General features: G+C 43.8%; 2 protein-coding genes across 3 annotated transcripts in view; one reads left to right on the top strand and one right to left on the bottom strand.

Moving 5' to 3' along the window:
• CGNL1 (cingulin like 1) overlaps positions 1–21,132 on the bottom strand; it is a 170,888-nt gene extending 149,756 nt beyond the window's left edge. The window contains exon 1 of one of the 2 annotated variants that reach the window (XM_043919010.1): positions 20,986–21,132. The gene's annotated coding sequence lies outside the window, so the exon portion shown is untranslated. The remainder of the gene's footprint in view (positions 1–20,985) is intronic. The other variant, XM_043919011.1, reaches the window with a different exon arrangement.
• LOC122705643 (vegetative cell wall protein gp1-like) lies at positions 13,722–21,535 on the top strand. Its single transcript, XM_043921070.1, has 3 exons — positions 13,722–13,789; positions 20,686–21,394; positions 21,512–21,535. The coding sequence occupies exons 1-3, from the start codon at positions 13,722–13,724 to the stop codon at positions 21,533–21,535; spliced, it is 801 nt and encodes a 266-aa protein (XP_043777005.1).
• The last annotated feature ends 416 nt before the right edge of the window (positions 21,536–21,951 follow it).

Here is a 21,951-nt window from a genome sequence, read left to right as displayed (position 1 = left end):
ATTTCTCCTCTTTCTTGCCTCTTACATCCAAGAAATAAAGTCATCTCTTTTGTCTAGAAGCTAAAACTAAAAAAAAAACCTGACACTTGGCTGTGCTTTGAAAAATACAAGGAGATACGCAGAAACTGCCTTTGATAAGAGTGGGGAAACAAAAATACACACTGGTACACTTGTGGCAGACAATTCCAAGTTTAAGTGTACACACCACCTCATCCAGCAATTCTACTCCTAGTAATTAACCCTGAACAGACAAGTACACTAACTTACTTCTAAGTATATAACTTCATATGTACCAAGTATTTCTAAAAACGTAAATGTCCATTCATAGGAGCTTGGCTACCAACAACCTGTAATGGCAAAGAATCTAAAACAGAATGCATACGTATGAAAGAATCACTTTGCTCTACACCTGAAACTCATACAATATTGTAAGTCAACCACGGTTCAATTTAAAAAAAAAAAAAAACTATGCTTAAAAAAAATTAGGAGCTTGGCTAAATTATCCATGTCATGGAATGTCAGAAAACTATTTTTTTTTTAATGATTTATATACATAGCCTTGGAAAGTATAAATCAAGATACATTGTTTTTAAAGGTATCAGAACAATGTATAGAGAGATATATTACGAGAATAGCCTCATTTCTAAAAAATAACTTGTCTGTATGAAGTTACATTAACATCTAAAAAAAAATTTACCAAATCCTTAAAAGCAGTTATAATTAAAGGTGATAAAATAGGGTGCTTTCCATTTAAGTCATATATTTCTGTAGTGCTTCAGTTTTGATTACAAACAAGTAATTACAATAATAAGAAAAAAATAAAAATAAATGGAAGCTGAAATGTCCTTTGAACATGCAAAACCGTAGTGTTGGGAAGCCCATGGTTTCCGTTTAAGGCACCAGGCAATCCAGCACCCAACACAGAACACAATTCAACACGAACTTCCTCCTTCCTCCACTTTTTACACACAACCACACACAGTTGAAAGTTAAAATCCCTACCCAAAGTCAAGTAGAACCAATAACACAAAAGGGTGAGCTGCTACAGAATCAAACAAGCACATCAGTTACAGAAGATGGCAGAAGAATCACAAAGACCAGTCATCAGAATGAAAAGCCCAGCAACTTCCACAACTATCTAGCGTAGAAACAAGTTCTATGCGCTAAGAGTCTCTGAACATATCGCCACACGACAAATAAGATTAATAAGAATGAAATGGTAAACTGTATTTCATGTCTAGGTTTTAGTAGTTCAGGGAAATGTGTCCCTATTGAAATTTTAAGCAAAAAGCTAAACATTTAGTCATACCACTTGAAAAAATAAATTTTGAAATTCAGGAAAATGAACTAATGTAAAATATCTAATTGCCCAAAATGTTCTACAAGTAATCTATTGGCCTGGCCCAAAAGTCCATTCCTTTTTTTCCATATCTTACAGAAAACCCGAACAAACGTTTTGGCCAACTCAATATGTTTAGGTTGTATTTAATGAACAAATTTATGAATTCTGGTTTTTATTTTTTAAAACCATTGGATTAAATATCCATTAATATTGAAAGTAATTCCCACAAACATCCAAATTGAACTTGAGAACTTTACCTTAGGCCTGCAATCCACAACAGAAAGATTCCATACCCTCTGCTTTTACAAGAAAGACAAGAGATCTCTACTGATTGACTGTGTACCTTTTTTTTTTTTTTTTTTCCTATTTGTCACCCAAAGGATTTTTACTGGCAACAAAAATCAACCCTGGGTCTTTAAGAGATTAAGCACAGTTCAAAGAAAGAGGTTCTACTTTTCAAAAAACTAACAAACCAACATTTCAGCCAATAATGCCAATTATTCAAATACAGAACTATACTTAGGATTCTGATTAGATTCCATGTTGAACAGCAACAAACTGCTAGATTCAATGCATTTGAAGGAAACAGGACAACTGTTACAAATAAGGACCCTATGCACCAAATAAGTATTCTCCATTCAGTGTCGTTTTCTGTGTGCTAGTATTCAAGTGAGCTGAAACAATAGAGGTTTGTGAGCTTTCAAAACTGTGCAAAAAAAAAAAAAAACTGTGCAAACAATTTGCCAGTTTAATTAACTTCTATTTACACTACAACACAAGTCCAGTATTTCACAGGCTCAGTTACTAGGTGTGAAATAATACTTGATTTCAAACATGCTGCATGTACATTATATGGATGCCAGGTGGGTTACACATCTCTCACGAGACTCAAGTCCGCTCTGGAAGTGCGCGGCACTTCCCATCACCACAGAGGCTGGGCATGGCAGGTGCACAACAAATGCTGGCTTCCTTTCCCCTTTCCTCCTTCCTCCAAACATAATAGAAAAATGGCAATATGACGCATGCTTACAGTACCATGAAGACTATTCCTGGGCCTTCCATTCACTGCTTTCCTATTTCATTACACAGGCACCCAAAATACCCCCTTTAACAGAACCTTGCTTGCACCAAAACAACTCCAATTGTGTGTTTAGCACACATACATGTATGTAGTGGAAAATAAAAAGGAAATACACCTCAAATTAGTAATTGTGTATCTTAACGGGAGAACTGAAAACAGTTTTTAAATTTTATCTTAAACATTTCTGTATTTTCCAAATGTTTTACAATAAGCATCTGCTGAGCCAAAACTGTCTGTTACAACACAGTCCCACTACACACCCCCCAGAATGATCGCAGTGAAGATGACACACAACACCCAGTGCTGACACTAGAGCCGATGAAACACTCACTGCCAGGTGGGAGTGTCAGCTGGTGCAACCACTCTGGGATCAACAACAGCTCCACATGCAGGAAGACCCAGCAACTCCACTCTTAGGTATACACCTAAAGAACCTACTTACACATACGAGAAAGTGACACTATTGATAACAGCCAAGAACTACAACCAACTCAAAAGTCCATCAACAGCAGATATATCAATTAACAAGGAATAGTGAGACAATGAAATACACAATGAAAATTTAGCCATGTATTTAACAATGAGAAAGAACAGATTATTGCTATATGCACATCCATCGATAAATTCCAGATATAGTGTTGAATGAAAAAAGCCAGACACTAAACGAGTACATATTATATGAATAAGATCCCATTTTTATGAAGTTCAAGAACAGTCAAATTTACCTATGGTGATAGAAACTGGATACCGTTGATCTTTGTGGAAAAACAATGACTGGGAGGAAGCAAGAGAAAAATTCTGGAAGACAGTAAACATTTTTTATATTTGTGCTTCCTACTTTAAAAAAAGAAGAATAAACTGGGTTTGCACCATAGCTCTAACTGCTTACTAGCTGGGTGTTGTTCAGTCACTCAGTCATGTCCAACTCTTCTGCAACCCCATCGGCTGTCCATGGGATTTCCCAAGCAAGAATACCGGAGTGGGTTACCATTTCCTTCTCCAGGGGATCTTTCCAATTCAGGGATCAAACTTCTTCTGCATTGGGAGGCAGATTCTTTACCACTGACCACTAAGGAAGCTCACTAGCTCTGTGGCCTTGAGCAAATGTCTTAACTCCTCTAAATTTCCGTTTCTAAACTGTAAACGGGATGAGAATTAAACAAGGCGATGCATTTAGTGTGTAACACAGTCACCAGCAGAAGGCGAAAGCTCAATACGTAACAACAGAAGCTGGACAGACATCCCCTGGGTCTTACTATGCACCAGCGGGCATTGCTCTCCCGGTACCTGTTCTTATCTACTACTCCAGGCCAGAAGGGCAGGCTGTGAGCTAGGCTTTCAGAAATGGTTTGTGCCAGACACCAACCACAAGCACTGTTCCTGAGGAGGAGGAGGAATCACTAGTTATGCTGCTGCTGAGGTTTCAAAGGAAAGGGACTGGCAGGAGGTACACATCAGGATTAATCGCAGACTATTGGAGAGAAAAATGGCTTTAACTTCGGAAAGTAGTAGCTGCTTTCTGCAGGAGGAGAAAGGCTTTTATTCCAGTGGAATAACTCATTTTAAATTGAGGAGTCATCTGGGGACTGAAAGAGCTCATCTTTCTTTCCTAAGGAAAGACAGGAGACAAGTCACTCTCTGTTAAAAGATTTTCTATGTTGACTGGCTAAATTTACTGCCCTTTAATATATTTCAGATTTACAACTAAAATAATTTTTAAAGTACAGGCCTGCTGTATAAAAGTAATTTAAAATGTTGGTCATGAAGCAAGAGACTCAGATTATACAAGACAGTTTTAGTGAAATGAAACACTAAACGGAGAATAGTCTCCAATTTAGAAGATCAACCAAGATTAGGAATGACTCCACATATCATGCAGAGAAGGCAATGGCACCCCACTCCAGTACTCTTGCCTGGAAAATCCCATGGACAGAGGAGCCTGGTAGCGACCATGGGGTCGCTAAGAGTCAGACACGACTGAGCCACTTCACTTTCACTTTTCTTTTCACTTTCATGCATTGGAGAAGGAAATGGCAACCCACTCCAGTGTTCTTGCCTGGAGAATCCCAGGATGGGGGAGCCTGGTGGGCTGCCGTCTATGGGGTCACACAAAGTCAGACAAGACTGAAGCGACGCAGCAGCAGCAGCAACATATCATGAATTTTTGCTTCCATTAACTTCTATTTTGCTTTCAACTACGGAAAGTGAGCGCACCTGGATCCTGACTGAGCCCCACCACTTTCTAGCTCTACCACCTCAGGCAAGTTACTTAATCTCTCTGTGCTTCATTTTCCTCAACTGGAAAATGGGATAATAATCAGGTTATTAAAAGGAGTAAATGAGTTAATAGATATTAAGTGCATAAAAGTGCCAGGCACTACCGAGTGCTATGAAAGTGTTCCTACCATCACTTCTGAATCTTCAGATGAAGAGACAGAATTCATCTAAAATTGTGAACCTTAATCACAGACTATGCAGATATAGGATAGATTGTCTAATATCCAGAGGAAGCTGTGTACTAATTTCATGTCAAGTAAATATGCAAATTTGTGATTTGTAGGTGCACACATGCACACACAAACACCCAAGCCTTCCAAACCCCTCCCTCTTCTCACAAGTAATTTCAGTCCCTCTAGAACAGAATGTGCCAATGATCCCAAGCTCTTCTGATCCCAAAATAAATAATCCCAACAAAGGTGTGAAATGCTACTCTTCTTCCGAATATTTCCAAGGGCCCATTAAAAGAACACACACTGAAAAGGCATGTTTGCCTTTCACATTTCAAAAACTGGAACCTTTCCATAGCACACTTGAACAGCCGAGTGGATGATATTCAAACATGGACTCTTTTTCAACCTGTAGCAGAGGAGACCTACTAAAACCTTACATTTTCCTCCAATTGTGAGCACAGAAAGTTTTTCATTTTGTTCCAAAGGAAATGATCTTAACACAGCTCAATGATATCATCATTGTCTGAACCGAGTGGGCATCCGGTGGCCATGACAGGACTAAATGCTAAAACCCAAGGGTATAAAAGTTAAAAGCTACTCAGTGGAAATGTCAGTTACAACATTTATTCTTTGATTTGCAAGAATCAAACACAGAGACAGAGAACCCTTAAGCGAGGGAATTATGAAGACTATCCAGGCCAACATATGGGTAGCACCCGACTTCCCCTCCCCCCACCTCTCCCAATAAAAAGCTTTTCAGTACCCACAGTATTCTGCTTTTCTAAGTGGAAGAGAACGGTGCTTGAAAAGATTACTACATATAATTCTTTCGCTTCCCAGTAGGCACATTTACACCTTTCTACCAATACTAGCCAGTCAGGTCCGAAATCTCTATCTCACTATCTGTGGTTTTGCTCTATTATCAGAGTGACGTAAGTAAGACAGCAATTTTTTTTCTATTTTTTAATTTATTTTTAATTGGAGGATAATTGCTTTACAATGTTGCGTTAGCATCTGCTGTATAACAACCCGAATCAGCCTTAAGTATACATATATCCCTTCCTTCTTGGGCCTCCCTCCCACTAAGATAGCAGTTTTCTAATTCAAAAAACTTTCTTTTGCTTAAAAAATAACTTTCGTTCTGTACTTCACAGACTTTAGGACACCCAGATAGCTCTCCACTGAAGCCACATCTACAAACACAGCTAACTCAGGACAGTGACAGTGATGCCTATCTTTGCTCTACCTTTAGTTGAAAAACCTTGTTCAGCTTTATTATCCAGAACTTGGCACATCACCCTTCAGTATGAGACAGATAAGGAGGAGAAAGTTGCATACTCAGGTTGATTCCTAGCAATGAATTAGATTCTGGGAGCTCAAGGGAAAATCAGGTAATGGCAGCCATATTTTATTTGCAAAATAAAAATTTCAGCAGGGTCTACTTTCTTGCTGATGTGAGCTGCCTGGTTAGGTTTTGGCATTTCATAAAGTTGCTTTGGGTCTTGATCGAAACAGTTGTACTTCAAATATGTATTTGACTCTACTATATGTAAGACACTATGCCAGGTGCCAAGGGAGATTAAAAAATGACCTTATTTCACTCTCTCTACTTTCTACAACCTCCCTTCACACTGAACAGAGACGAATGGCACTTCCATCCCCTCACAACCATATTTAGGGCCCTTGTTTTACTCTCCTTAAGCCCCTGTGAATACTTAGAGAAAACTATCATTTTATTATTACAAAGGTTAACTCATACTGCTTTTTTATAAAATACAAACAGTCAAGGAGGGCATGAAATGAAAAAGAAAATTTCCTTTCCAACCATGCCACCAATCCGACAGCCCAAAAATAAGCACGTTTCTTAGGATTTTTTCCAGAGATTTACATTCGCAAACCAAGAATTGAGACTTTTTTTTTAATGGGATCTTAAACTAATCTGCACCTTTTTTTTTTTTAAGAAAAAAAAAGTCTATTTTATGAATTTTCCTGTATCAGTACTCACACATTTGCTCAATTCCATAATGTGCTTACATGGCATTTAACCAGTCCCTCTGAAAGACATTTAGGTTATTTCTACTGTTACTCTATTACAATGCTGCAGTGAATATCTTTGCATGTTTGCCGGCACACTTTCGCAGGTATATTCGTAAGATAAACTACTAACTGTAGCAGGAATGTGTATAGTCATTTTTAGTTTTGAAAGATAATATTAGAAAAAAAGAGAGAAAGAAAGGGAAGGAGGGAGGGAAAGAGAGGGAAGCAAGGAAGGAGAGAAGGCTGGAAGGAGGAAGGAAGGGAAACAGAGAGGAAGAAAACAAAAGCTGTGGCCAACACCAGGGGCTACCTACTCACAGCAGCTGCCGCTTTCCTTCTGGCCAGCCAAGCTCCATTTCTGCCCCCTTTCCTCCCAGTGCCCACATGCTCTGAGAAAGCTGGACCCTAAGACTGGTCTAAGCAAGCAATGGGAGCCCCCTCTCTCCATGCCAGTCATCAGATGAGATGTGGGCATCTGGCCCAGTTTTGCCAGTGGGGCACGGGAGAAGTTCTGGGGGTGGGGTTCCCAGCAAAGGTTTTCTCTGGTTTCCTCTTCCTGCCTCTGGACACCACACATCACCTGTGTACGAGGATATGGTGGTTGGGAACACAAGGAGCCAAGCTGGAGGTCAAATGTCAAACACTGAGGTTGGCAAAGAGGAAACTTGGCTGAGCCTTTCATTAATGAACCCCAAAACTGTGCTAACTTTGGACTTCTTGTTTACATGAGATAATAAAGAGCCTTACTATTTAAACCATTTTTAACTGAGTTTTGTTTACTTGCAAGTGAAAGTATTCCCACTACCCACCTGTTCTCTAAAAAGCCACCCTCTGGACTTACAATCCCACCCAGGGCACATACGAAAGCATCTATTCCCTCACAGCCTTGGTTTCACCGGGGTTCAGTCCCCATGTGTTCTCAGGATATTTTCTCTTAGTGGCCAGAGTGCTTTCTTCCTTGGAGAGTCTAGTAGCTCTTTCCCCAAATAAGGACACATTGCAAAAAGGTGACCCGAAGACAGCCAGTATTTCATCCTGCTTCACCGGCGACACAGCAGTGAGACACAGGCTCACCTGCTCATTCAGAAGAGTAGACACTGCCACCCTGGGCCGTAAGTTCTCCAATGCCTTAGAGCCAGGCGTGACTCTGCTAGGCTGGGACAGTCACCAGGGTGTGGAAGGACAGCCTGAGACTGGAACCTGGATGACCTAGTTCAGATCTGCTACTTATGAGCTGGCTGGCTGAAGAGATGTCACCCAACCTCCCATTCCACATTCTTTGAATGTAAAAGGAGGGCTCCTGAAACTAAGGCCCAGGGTCCTTATTAGGATAAGATGGGGACAGGGTGTGTGAAGGTAATAGACTGTCACAGACTATTAGAGGCAGGAGTGAGGCTGATCCCCACAGATCTATGCTGGCAGGGGGCCAGGCCAAGGGCAGGCGGATCGCCTGTCTCCAGCCCTCTCTGCTCTCCCTGTCACTCCTGCCATCACTGTGGGCAGCCTGTCAGCTCAGGACTAATAACCAGAAGAAAACCCAACCAACCACTTCCACTCCTCCCGCAGATAAGCTGAGCTCCCAGGAGCAGCATCACAGTCAGTGAATGTGAGGTGACGTTCAGCCAAGTCAGTAGTGCCAGGGTCACTTACAATGATTACTGAGCCTCAGACTGGCACCTGGGCAAACATGCATGATTCTGAGCAAACTTCCAAAAGGTCAGCTTGGCCCATGCTTTTCTCATCCTCGCATTCACTCCTGATCATTGTGATGGACTCAATCACTGTTTTCTGCACTCCACTCCTCTACATAATGGGGTCATATGTCCCCCTTCTGTGCCATGTGACTTTGCAGTACTTCCCATGAGAATGGCCTGAGTCTACTTCCCCACTGCACTTATGTTGGCTTGGCCATGTGATTTCTGTTGACTAATGGTTATGAGCCAAAGCCTCAAGAGGCATCATGCATTTCCACCTGCCCTCTTAGGCTACTGCCATTTGCCATAAGGTGAGCATGCCCTAGGTCCCAGAATAAGCACATGTGGAACAGACTCAAAGCCAAATGATCAACTAAGTAGAAAAATAAATCCCTGTGGTTGTAAGGCACTGAGATCAGGGATTGTCTGTTATGCAGCAACATCATATAATAAAACCTAATACAAACATCTTAAGAGCAAATGTAATGGTAAGTTTGCCTGGCACCAAGTAATCAAGCAATAATAAAATATTTGTGCTTATTTTAAGGAGATTTTAATTCATTTGTCATTCATACATGTACAGAGAACTCCTACACGTAAGGCACCACAGTAGCCCCACAGGAAGCTGAGCATAATGAAAAATATGAAAGTAATCATTCCTACAAGTATCTTTTTAGTCTAGCAAATCCCAAAGCTTCCTAAATTCTACTGGAGGAGAGCAGTCCATGCTGGCAAAGCTTCTGTTCATTTCATTCATTCATTCACTGCCCTGGGTTAAATCACAGAAGGGATGAAATTCAGTATCTATGCATTTAAGGATCTGATTCTCATACTTATTAATGGTGAAATCTACTTCCTTCTACAAATGTATTCTTAAAGACAGAAACTAGAAACTTCTTTGTAAAGAACTTGAATTATTTTTAATGAACTCCTTTGTTCTATTAATCTTAATTTACTCACTCAACATATGTTTACTGAGCACCTATGATACTCCAGGCAGATGATTGTTACCTGTGCTAGGAAGCAACACACACAATTCCTAGCCCCAACCCCTGGCTGCCCAGGTGCACCAATGACCACAAAAGAATTATTTAAAATTATGGTTGACAGCTCCATGTAGTACCTAAAAAAAATTTTTTAATAAAAATAAAAAAATATTTCTATAGTTTAACTATAGGTTAATTCCTATAGCTTAACTCCAATGCCTTCTTTCAATTTTACTTTTAAAAGAATTCTAGGGATTTCCTGGCAATCCAGTGGTTAAGACTTCACCTTCCATTCCAGGGGTGCAGGATTGATCTCTGGTCAGGGAGATAAGATCCCACAAGCCTCGCAGCCAAAAACATAAAAAACAATAGAAGCAGTACTGCAACAAATTCAATAAAGACTTTAAAAGATAATAGACAGACAGAAGAATTCCACCCCACCAGCAAATGTGGTGATTTCACCATCTTGCCTCTCCTTTTATCAAGGAGGACAGAGAAGGTGGGTTTCGACTGCACTCCTCCTCACATTCACCACCACACACAGAGGTGTGGGAGACTCATATTTAATAACTTTTGGCATGAAGTCTTCAAAGGTCTTTGGGAAATCTAAATAAATTACATCCACTGGTTTGCCCTTCTTCCCACATTTATTTTCTCCCTCAAAGAACGTAATAGGTTCATCAAGCATGATTTCCCCATCCACACGTCATGCTTTTTTGAAGGGTCCTGTGATCTCACCCTCTCCCATGGATTGCACAAGCCTGCTGGGCATGGAGGTGAATTAGCTCTGACAATAAGGAGCATTCCCCAAGTCTAAGTGAGAGTCACAAAAGGAAAGTGTCAGAGTAATAAGACCATACACGCATATCCCTCTCTAGGCAGACCTGTTCCAAGCACTCTATACAGATTCACTCATACAACATAGAACCCCAGAGGCAGAAGTGGACCTGGGCAGTCCAGGGCCAGATTCCAGGCCCTGCAGCCTCTGCAAATCCCAACATGTGCCAGGGACTCTGGGCTTCCCTACCAGCCTGTCCTCGGCCAGCTCGATGAGGCTCCCCAGGAAAGAAGCCGAGTGGGAAGGCCATCCTAGAGATGTCCTTTATTTCAGGACACAGCTTTTCCCTGGACACTCCTCTGGGATAAATTTGTTTCCCACAAAAGGAGCTTGTAAGCCCCCCCTAAAGCTGCCAACATCCTGCTTCCTCTAGGCAGGGCCTGCTCACCACTCCAGAAACAAAGCAAAAAGAACAGTCTCCTCAGTAGTGAAGGGACACGGCCATAACCCAAGAATGCTGAGGCCTGGCTAGAGGCCTTGCCTGAAGGGCCCGGCATCTCAGAGCCCTGAGCTGCTCTCCTAAATGCTTCAACCTCTTCTTACTGAAGCCCCCACCCTGTTACTAAACTCAGAAGTGCAGGAAAGGTGGGGGTTTGGTGGGGGGCGGGCGTTGACACACCATCTCCTTTCACTCTAGTCTCTCTCCAGGAGCTAGTTTTACATCTCTATGGGGCTTCGGGCTTCTCTGAAATCTTCCATCTTGGGTGGCTGAAGGGGTGGGGGAGGAGAGAATCCAGATTGTCTGGGTCAATGACACGCTACAAATCTGGCCCAGGGCCGCCACCTGGAAATCTAAAGCGAAGGATATTATTAAAGTCACAGGTTAAGGATCCCTCACTCCACAGCTCCTCATTTAGAAGCCTGCAGTGGCATTAAATGTAAACACTTCCCCAGAAAGCTTTAAAACAGAGGGAGGTTTTTATTAAACGACTTAATTGAGGGCCACTTCTCATGTGGAAAGCTTTTTACTGGGAGGAAGAAAAAGGCCTGGTGGGTGTTTTCCAGACACTTGTTTTTTTAAATCTGCAATGCTGTCCCGGGGAAATGAAGCACCACTCGGGGCTGGTGTGTGCCCTGGCTGCTAATTCTTCAGCAGAAATAAAAAATAATATCTAGTCCCCAGCAGCGTGGAGAACCCAGCATGACAGTGTTAATTCCAAGATTCATTTCAAGGGTCATTAGAATCACTGGACAGAAAAAGTAGGAAAATTAAGGCTAGCCAAAAAGGACCCAAATTAATGAAGAAAGATATTCTAAAACTTGAAAACAGGACATGATGTGATAGAACAGGTCTGATGAAACTGAGGCTTGGGTTACTCTACAAAGACACCAAATAAAAGGAATGAAGAATTGAGGCTCACTACAGTGCATAGATGGACCCAGAAAACATGATGCTGAGCGAAAGAAGCCAGGGCAAAAAGGCCACATGTTGTATGATCCTATTTAAGATAGCCAGGTAGGCAGTTTCAAGGAGACAAAAAGTAGACTGGTGGAGCCTGGGAGAGAGGAACGTGAAATGACAGCTTAATGGGTACAGGGTTTCCCTCTCGGGTGATGAAAAAGCCCTGGAATTAATGGTGGTGGTTGCACAATGCTCTGAATGTACTTAATGTCACTGACCTGAACACTTTAAACTGGCTAAAATGGTCAATTATACACTGTATGAGTTTTACCATAACAAAATAGAAAATAACAGGAATTTCAGAAAAATCCTTTCAGCTCCTAACCCAGGAGTGCAAATACACAAGCAAAGTAATAAATAATAAATAATAAAAGCAAAATAATAACCCAGGAGTGCAAATACACAAGCTTCCTCACCTGAGTGCAAATACACAAGCAAAGTAATACATAATATTATTTTACTAATAACTCATTTTTTGAGCTGAAACTCCCAAGAACACTAAGCACTTCTTAAGACTACATCACTTCCCCCACACCTGTCTTCAGGTAGGTGGTGTTATCATTAGCCTGACGCTACAGGTGAGGAAACCCAACCACAAGGCGGTCCAGGAGCTTGCCCCAGGGTCAGCAGGCAAACAGGGGAAAAGCCAAAGCAGGAACCCAGAGGGAGCACAGCGGGGAGCTTACACCCAAACCCAGAGTCAGAATCGTACACTCTGCCACCCGAATGCTTTCTGGGCCTGGTTCCCACTCTGCCCACAACACAGACATCCCTTGGCTGTTGAGCCCTAATCCCTTTTCAGTGGCATTTCCTAAGTGACCACTTATGCACCAAGTTCTCTGGAAAAACCACATTCAAAATCACATGTCTGTAGAACTACTTCATTTGGACAGAGTTATCTTCATGTATTCTGATTTATTCTCTTAGTCCTTGGAACAGCGTGGTAAAACAGGAGGGCGATGCAATTACCTGTCCTTTCCTGGGGAGAAAGGCAAGCTGCCCAGGGTCTGCAGTTGACCTCAGGCCACACAGGGGGTGCAGCTTTTACTCCGTACCCCACGCTGTTGTCTTCCTGAGGAGCCAGGTTTAAACTCTGAGACTTTCAGGGATTTTTTTTTTTAAGCATATAAGTTATGTATATGTAAATCTATATGTATATTTATATGTAAATAGATGCACGCAATTACAAATGAAGCTAAGGAGCAGTTTAATGGAGAGAAAAGCAGCTCTTCCTACATTTCTGGGACACCTGTGGGGTAACCCAGAAGCACCCACAAAAAGTTGAATTCCATTCCCTCCACCCCTCTTAAGAAAGCATGACTCTTTGCCTCTGGTCAACAGCTCTCTTTGATAAGAGATGTTAAAAGCTACCATGGGGGTTTAGACATGCCACCCTGCCAGGGCTCTCAGCCTCCCACCACTGACTTTTGGGGCTGGATAAGTCTTTATGGGGCTTCCCTGGTGGCTCAGATGGTAAAGAATCCACCTGCAATGCAGAAGACCGGGGTTCGAGACCGGGGTTGGGAAGATCCGCTGGAGAAGGAAATAGCAACACACTCCAGTATTCTTGCTTGGAGAATTCCATGGACAGAGGAGCCTGATGGGCTACAGTCCATGGGGTTGCATAGAGTCAGGCACAACCAACAACTAACACACAAGTATTCACTGGTGGGCCATCCCATGCATTGTAAGGAATTTAGCAGCATCCCTGGCCTCTACCTCCTAGAGGCCAGTAGCCACCACTACCCCCAGGTCATTGGCAACCAGGATGTCTCTAGATACTGCCAAATGCATTTGAGAGCCACTGTACTATGTCAGAGAGATATGGCCCTCACAGCTCTACAATATAAGAGTTATATGACCATCTTAGAGATGAGGTAACAGCCCTGAAATGGATGAGGAACCTGCCCAGAACACCACACTCCTTGTGAGGGACAATGTGACTTCCAAGTCAAGCAGGTGAGACACCCCCTACACCTTCACCCTACAGTAGGGAGACAGAATGAGAAGACCAGAGGCAGATCTATCTTCTACCAGCTTGTGTATTGAAAATATTAAAACTATGCTTTGCCCTAGGAAGATGGACATGGGCTTGAACACTCCCAGGGTTTGATTCTCAACTCCAAAGAAAATACACTCTGCTGGCAAGAACAGTCTCAGCAATGCCTGGAAGGTTGAGGGCCTCCTTGACTCACAAAGAAATCTGCATGGGAGTAGGCATGCCCTTTGAATAATAAATGCTTTAAGCATGAACACAAACAGCATATCTCTGATCATGAGAGTCTGAAATACTTTTAAAATATGCTTTTATCAAGAATTCCCCAATTATTTTGGTGAAAGAACCCCCCACATTCTCACTGTTCTTAGCACTCATCTATTCTTCTGTTTAGAAAACACTGATACTGGTAGAGAGACATGAAATACAAGATGTCACGTTTCAATGGGCTGAGTGACATACATCCTTCCTCCTACAAAACTTTATCAAGCATCTACTTCCTGCAAGACACAGGGATGCAAGGTCAGTCAAGAGATCCCTCCTCTTTGCAGGTTTGTTTACAGGGTTTTTGGGGGGGCAGGAGGGTGCTTCCTCCAACATGTTGGCAAAGGGCACTAACCGTGTTCTAACTGCTGAGATAAAGCAATTAGACTTGCAAGCAGTCAACAGTCTGTGGAGAAATGAATGAGCGGTGAATTGAGGGGATGAATGAAGAGGCCGTGCAGTAACCAGAGAAGCACAGCCCAGGGTCAGGAGAATTTGAACCCCTGATCCAACCACTTGGCAGGTGCACAAATCTGACAAGTGACCTAGTTTCTCATGGCCTCTCTTCCCTCACCTGTAAAGTGGGTTTATGATGGCATCCATCCCACAGAGTTGTTAGGTTGAACACTCTCAGACAGGGCTGGAGGCAGACGCTCCAGAAGCATTTGCTATTATTATGTAAATCACTGATTTGGACAGTCCTCCTGAGAAGTCGGGGCTTCCCAGATGGCACAGTGGTAAAGAACCCACCTGCAAGGCAGAAGGAAGAAACTCAGATTTGATCCCTGTGTTGGGAAGATCCCCTGGAGGAAGGAGGAGGAAATGGCAACCCACTCCAGTATTCTTGCCTGGAGAATCCCAGGGACGGGGGAGCCTGGTGGGCTGCCATCTATGGGGTCGCACAGAGTCGGACACGACTGAAGCGACTTAGCAGCAGCAGCAGCTGCCTCACATCCAGGACACTGGGCTCACTGCAGTTATCCAGACCCTTAGCAAGAGGTGGTGGTACCCTGAGCAGACCAGACCTGATGAACTAGGTAACCTCTTCCCTAACCCTCTTCACTACTTCCTCTCTCCCTCTAACCTTACACTTCCTTCCACCACCACCACCCCCACCAAATAAAAAAAAAAACACCTATGGGTGGCTCAGGGCAATGCAGACAAGTTAGGGCTGAGGGCTGAGCTGCTCTGACTACAAATGGGACAAAGGTGCTCAAATCCCAAACCTGAAGATCACAAGTCGGAAAAAATCTTAAATTTGGTAAACTCCAGCCAGCCCTTTGCAAACTACTCTCTCTTATCTCCTTCCTTCCATTCTTTCTCTATCAGTTCCTCTCCAACTCCGAAAGCTTTTACTGTAATCACCACTCTCAGTAAACTTTCCAGGTTTTTGATATTTGACTAGGGCAAGGAGAGAGGCTAATCAACTTTTCAGTTGCTGCTGTGGAATTCTGAGTAAGTCACTGTTTTAATAAGGAGGATAAAAATCTCATAGGCAAAAATAGTGGAGAAGCAATTTTTTCTCTCTTTTTTTTTTTTTTACAAAAAGCTATCTGTAATACAGCTAAAACAAGCTCAAGGATATGGATTAGTTCATAGAATATCCTAGAACCTCTTTATAACTTTGAAAATTGGACCATTTCTTTTCCCTCTGAAATAAAATCAAAACAGGACAGCCGTTAGAGCAGCTCAAACTCTGAACTGGAATCTGCAAACGCCAGACCTCACCAGGTCCCTCACCTGGGAAAAAAACGGGACCAACAATACAAACATCGCTGGATCTGTGGAAGGAGTCTTAGTCTCAGGGGTCCTCTTCCCTGAATGGACTCCAATCTGCAAGGGAAAACAGAGTGCCTGTTTCACAGGCAGCAAAATTCGGGGCAAGAAAGCCAGGGGGGATCAGAGGTAAAACTCAAAAGAATGACTGAAGCCAAAACTAGAAAATCTGAATCATTTTGCCTCAGTCCTCTGGAAAGAGAGGTAAGCAAGAGTGAAAAAATATTAATAATAAAGCAGCTTTATAGATTTAAGAAAACTACCAAGTAACAGCCTGAGCCATTATGGACTCTACCAAAGGCAAGCAGAAAGTCCTGTGATTGGGCAGCAGGGGATAGAATCTGCCCTATAAACAAGAGGCTATGGGCAGGCTGGCTGGAATATTCCACCTTCACAACCAATGCTCTGTGCTCTAATCCCAAACACTAACTCCAAGACGACCCTCTCCACCGAACCAATCCTTCTTAGGGTGAAATATAAAGCTAAAGTCCACTGCAGTAATGGACACTCACACAGTAACCCTGTTTTCAACTCACCTCTCCTGATTACAGCTCCATGCACCTCTAAAACCTTCTCACCTGTAATTTTAAAAGCTTGAGGTAATTACAATGCAGCAAAGTTTTGTTTCTGTTGCGAGTACCACATAAACAGGAATTGAATGTGCACAGCTTTGCTTTGCTCCAGAATGTTCAACACTGAATTGTGTTTTTAATCTCTTACCCAACAACCAATTATCTCCAGAAATTCAGAGGTTTGCAGAACTTGAAGAAATGTGCAGATGATGTCCCTCTAACCCAGGATTTGGGATCTATTCAGAGCATTTCTAAACAGACTCATCTATCCTCTCCATTTAAAAAGCCAGAAAAAATAGGATTTCATAAAATTCCCCTCGAGATGACGAGACCACAGCGATCTTCAGTCTAATATTACACATCGTCTTGTAGAGGAAAACAGTAAATCAATCCAGATCTAAGGAGACTGTGGTGTTAGAAAAACAAAGCACATGAAATATAATTTCTCAGTCAGTTCTGCTTTAGGGGCACAAGGAGCAGTGGAAAGGCTCAGCTTTGAATTCAGGCAGACTGGGTGCTCTCAAACCTCCGCTCTACCATGGCTTCCGAGCATCTTAGCTCCCCAGTATCTCTTTGGGCCTCAGTTTCCTCATCTGTAAAATGAGGTTGCTGCCACCTCCCTCTCGGGAACATATGGGTTTTAGAGACAGAGCCCAAGGACCCAGCTGGCTACCTGACATGTGAAAGGCAGACAGTCAACAAATGTGACTCCTCTTGCAACCCTGGGGTTATTAGCCCCGTGGGTCAGCAGTTTGGAAATCACTTTCCCAAAGAGAACACTGTGAAGTCATTTCCTGTCCGTCCCAGGAATCGGAGCAAAGGAACAAGAGCATGATAAAGAACCGACATCTACACGCTGGACGGAGCCATAGACAAGAAGCAAACCACCTGCTCGTAAAGTACTAGGTTGGCCAAAAAGTTCCTTCGAGTTTTTCTGTAACGTCTCACAATGGCTGCTGTACCCTCCTCCCAGCTCTGTGCACAGAAGTGGCCTCTACTCACTAAGCTTCGGCTGCCAGTTACCAACACGCCAAAACTGGATCCAGTCACATTCCCCGCCAGCTTCACCACCCCAGATGATATCCCTACACTGCTTGACTAAGTACTCCGTAAGCAAATTTCATCCGCCGGAATCATGCCTCCTCTTTCCTCACTGCCCCTTGGCATGACCTGTGTATCCCTTCCCTCTCGTCCATCAGAAAAGTATCTGAAATTGGTTAAACTTGACATAGGAACTTAACATAACTTAAACCTAAGAAAAACTTTTCTTGTGCCTGCTGTGCTAATGAATTGAGAAGGTATCTATCTATCCAGGTGATGTCAGCCAGGCGGTACCCAGCTGTCCCCAAGGTTCTTCACACTCATCATGAGGGTAAGAGTTCCCAGCTCACTATCAACCCTGATTTACATCTCCACCAGATTTCAAGCTCCATAAGTCATGGACTGTATCCTGTTTACCTAGCACCCAGCAAGCACTACAGAACTATGCCAAGAGGGGGGACTTTATAAGAACTAAATTTGTTAAAAGAGTGAATAAAGCAATGAAACAAAAATTTGATATGAAATTTAAGATGATGCTCTCTCTCCCCCAGGGATATTGGTTTAGGAACAGAAGACAGTGGCTAAGAAGAAAGGGAAAGGGGAGTTGGACTGGGATGATTGACTGAAAACTCCAATAAACTCCCCCTGTGTGAAAACAAGAAATCCTGGTGCTGGTCCCATCAAATCCCCTTTTTATTTTTTTTCCACTTTCAGGATTTTCATGGCATAATTTGTTTCTTGATAACAGCAATGTCATGTGACAGAATAAAGTAAGTACTTGGACATTCAGGGGAAATTACCCAATTTTAAATTCCCCTTGAACTTTGTTTTTCTTCTCTGATGCCAACCTCTCAGCCATTTCACTGCCCTTTAGTGCCAGGATCAGGGGAAGAAAAGAAAGAAAAAGCACAAAATCAGTTGTGTTTTTTAAAAAGCGTCAATGGCATCTCTTAGATAAATGGGTTGGGATGGGGGGGGGGGCGTTGAGGAAGTTAAGGAGGCCATTAAATTCTTTAACGACCTCCCACCCCATGGTACAAGCAAATTAACTGTCCCTACTTGAAGGGAAAAGAAAAAAGAAGCTAATAGGGCAGTCTATTCCTAACACAAATCAAAAATCACTCTTCCAAAATAACACATATCCTTTCTCTAAATAAAGACCCTCACTAACTCTTTCTTCACTTAACTTTCTTCTAACTTCTAGAATATTAGAGCTGCTACTCCAAAGAGAGAAATGTTTACATAAATCTGTTTAGGTCCATATTTACATATACTTTTTCTTTTTTCCCAGAATGTACCATTATAGTCACAGTTTATTGCTGTTCAGGTGCAATTTTTCAGACACTAAGAGTTCAACAGTATCCTCAAATGAACATCCGCCCACCTCCAAATGGACACAAGGTTAGTAAGTTAAACCAGTCAATAACGGGTTTCATTTTGTTGGCCTGGTCCAAAAAAAAAAAAAAAATTCAACAGTAGGAAAACACTTTCCATATGGTCTTTTTCCCCCAAAGGTTGAGGTTTCGGGTCAGGGGCCACCCTGTGAGACTATGCACTCCACATAACCTCTATTCTCAAGACAGGACAATTAAGCCAGAGGCCACAGCGTCCCCACTTGCAGCAACTGAACAGTGATAGGAGCAGAGCATGGCGGTGGAAGAAGGTGGGAAAAAGAGAAAAAACAATGCTACAGTTTGTATTTTTCAAAATGAATGCTCTTTTGACTCACGTTAGGAAACTAGAAATGAACACAAACTTTCCCCCAACTCTGGAGGGCATTATCTTAAAAGGATGTCAACTCACTACAAATACAAATGTAATATAGAGGGCCAGCGCCTAAGAAAAAAATAAAATCCACTGGTTTGTGGCCAGGTAGCAGACAGGTGGGAATCTCATACGAACATCATACTTAGGTACCACAGTAAATTAACCAAGATCCCAGGAGACTGTCACAATAACACATTTTAAGAAAACATATGATCAAATTCAGTCAATGTATACATATATTCAGTATTTCCTTAGTCCTATTTCCCTATCATTTTTACAATCATTCAACAAGGTGAAGGTCTCACCTCAGATGTATCATGCTACTGTAGGCACCAATTCCCTAACTCAGATATTATTCTATCAACAAGAAATATACACTGTTTTTACTTACATCTGCTGGGCCTAATCACATACTGAGAATAAACCCAATCTACACAATGAAGCCTAACACACATATTAACACCATATCAACTACAAAATACCGATCTTGTGTTCTCAAAAGATTTCCCCACATGTATGTAGAATCATTATTTGTGCCAGAGGATCTCCAAAAGCTGACAGATTCTTAAATTATGTTTCCTCCTTTTAATCTGAAATCCTTTCCAAACAGGACAAGTCAAACTATCACTTAGTTTCCCTGAATAAGACAACCCTACTGACTCTTGCAAGGACTTCATGACTTTAATCCCTACACTCCCATCTCCTTGGCAGAAAGTGCAGTATTTTCTGTTAACAGAGGGGCAGAAGCAAAGGGAACCCCAGAAAAAGCCACCATAAGTCGGAAAGCACCAGTCCACAGGTTCTTCAGGTAGAGGGGCGGTTTACAGAAGGCGGAATCAAGAGCAGCTGAGAAGACCTCCTCTGGTAGTAATGCAAAAAGCACGCCCCCCAAAGCACATTAGAATCACCTGGCGTTTTAAACGCCATTGTTCAGGCTGCGCCCCAGCTCAGGATCTCTAGAGGTGGGAGGAAGGCACCGCAATTTTTCAAAACTCTCCATATGTGCAGCCAACTTTGAGAACCAATACCCCAAAGAATTCCCAACGTGTTTTGAACAGTGCGTTGCGAGCAGCGTTGGAAAGGTACGGCAGCCTTGGGGTGAAGGGGTATAAACCGAGTAAATATACAAAGTTTTAAAAATCCTGTGTAACTAACTCCAGCATGACAGCCAAGCACCTGTGAAGAGGCCAAACAGTGATGCAACTTGGAAAAGTCCCCTGGAAAGCTAGGATGTGTGCTGTACGCGAGGCGGGGGCTTTCAGGACGACTTGCCTGGACCGGGAACGCCAAGGAGAGGGAGACGCCCACCCGCCCTTTCTTTTCGAGGGATGGTTGGGACCAGCACGGCCCGAAATAAAGGAAAAACAGGGTCGGACAGGGACAGAGGTGCTCGTTTGAGTCCGGGAGGAACCCTAGCTCACTCGCAGCTGTCACTCAAGACCGAGGGTCGAGGCAAGGGGTGCTAAGGCTGCCAGGCGCCCTTCGCTGCACGGCGGTTCCGGAGCCCCTCCCTCGCCCGGGGCCCCAACGCGGGCCCCCAGGAACCCGACCGTCTGTGCTGCACGCCTCCCGGCCAGGCGCGCGCGCGGGAGCCTGGGGCGCACCTTCCAGCCCCAGGGGAGACGCTGCACAAACTGCGCGGCGCGGGGCTCGGACGGCGGACCCGAGCCCCTCCAGGTCCCGCCGCCCACGGCGACACCTCGGCCCCTGGTCCCCGCACCCGCTCTCGGCTCACTTACCGCTGCCTACCGGGTCCCGCTCCCGCCGCCTCCAGCAGAGCCCGGCTCGAGTGCAGAGTCCGCGGCGCCGCCTAGAGGCCGGGCGAGCCCGGGCCCCGCCCCGCCGGCCTGCCCGCCCCCGGGGAGGAGGGGCCGGCGCCCCCTTGCCCCATTCCCGGCCGGCCCGCCCCGCCCTCTGCAGCCGCCTGGCGCGCCCTCCCGGTTCCCCTTGAGCCGCCCCGGCCCTCGGGACACGTCTCCCCGCACCCCGACACCGCCCCTCCCCGGCTCGGCCCGGGACGCGCCCGCCCCTCTGCCAGCACCTCTTCCCCACCCCACCCCGTCGGGCCTCACACTCCTCTCCAGCAACGCTTTCTCCTCACCCTTCCCCAGATCGGAATGTCCCCCCACCTCCCCTCCGCCTTCCCCCGTAACTTTTCGCCTTGGAGCTTCGGCCGTTCCAAATTCCTGGCAGCCTTGCCTGTTTCGCACCCCCGATTCCCCTTCTGTCCCTTGCCCACGGCCCCTTTTCTCCCTGCCCTTCCAGGCAGCCTTTTTCTCCCCGACCTAGTCAGAAACTTTAGTGTATAACTTTTCTCCTACCACAACCAAATCTACAAGTATTTACTGAGCACCTATTAAGTCTAGAAATACTGATGGAGAGGTCGCCAAGAATAAATGTCCGTCTCTGTTAGAGAGGCCGGGAAGTGAGATGCCCAAGGCCACACAGCTGATGGCAGTAGAACTGGGATTAGCGGTCAGATTTCTGGTGCATTGTTGAGGCCCGTTCCATGGGAAACTGCAGAATGACGCTAACCAGCTGTGGGAGTTTTCTCATCTGTGAAATAGGAGGATACCCACTCCACCATGTTGTGAAGATTACCTAAGAAAACAGATATGGAATAGCACACCACCTGTGCTTAATAAGTAATGTATGTTGACATATGGAATGAATAGACACTTTAAAATTCAATAAAGTAACAAAAA

This window comes from Cervus elaphus, chromosome 12 (genome assembly GCF_910594005.1).
Source record: "Cervus elaphus chromosome 12, mCerEla1.1, whole genome shotgun sequence".
NCBI lineage: Eukaryota > Metazoa > Chordata > Mammalia > Artiodactyla > Cervidae > Cervus > Cervus elaphus.
Note: the sequence above shows the minus strand (reverse complement) of the source record. Positions and strands in the feature narration are given on the sequence as shown.

Coding starts and splice junctions, on each gene's coding strand:
- LOC122705643 (XM_043921070.1), top strand. CDS start 13,722: ATGGATGAGGAACCTGCCCAGAACACCACACTCCTTGTGAGGGACAAT. Junction 13,790..20,685: donor GTGACTTCCAAGTCAAGCAG/GTGAGACACCCC, acceptor CTGTCACTCAAG/ACCGAGGGTCGAGGCAAGGG. Junction 21,395..21,511: donor CCTCCCCTCCGCCTTCCCCC/GTAACTTTTCGC, acceptor CTGCCCTTCCAG/GCAGCCTTTTTCTCCCCGAC.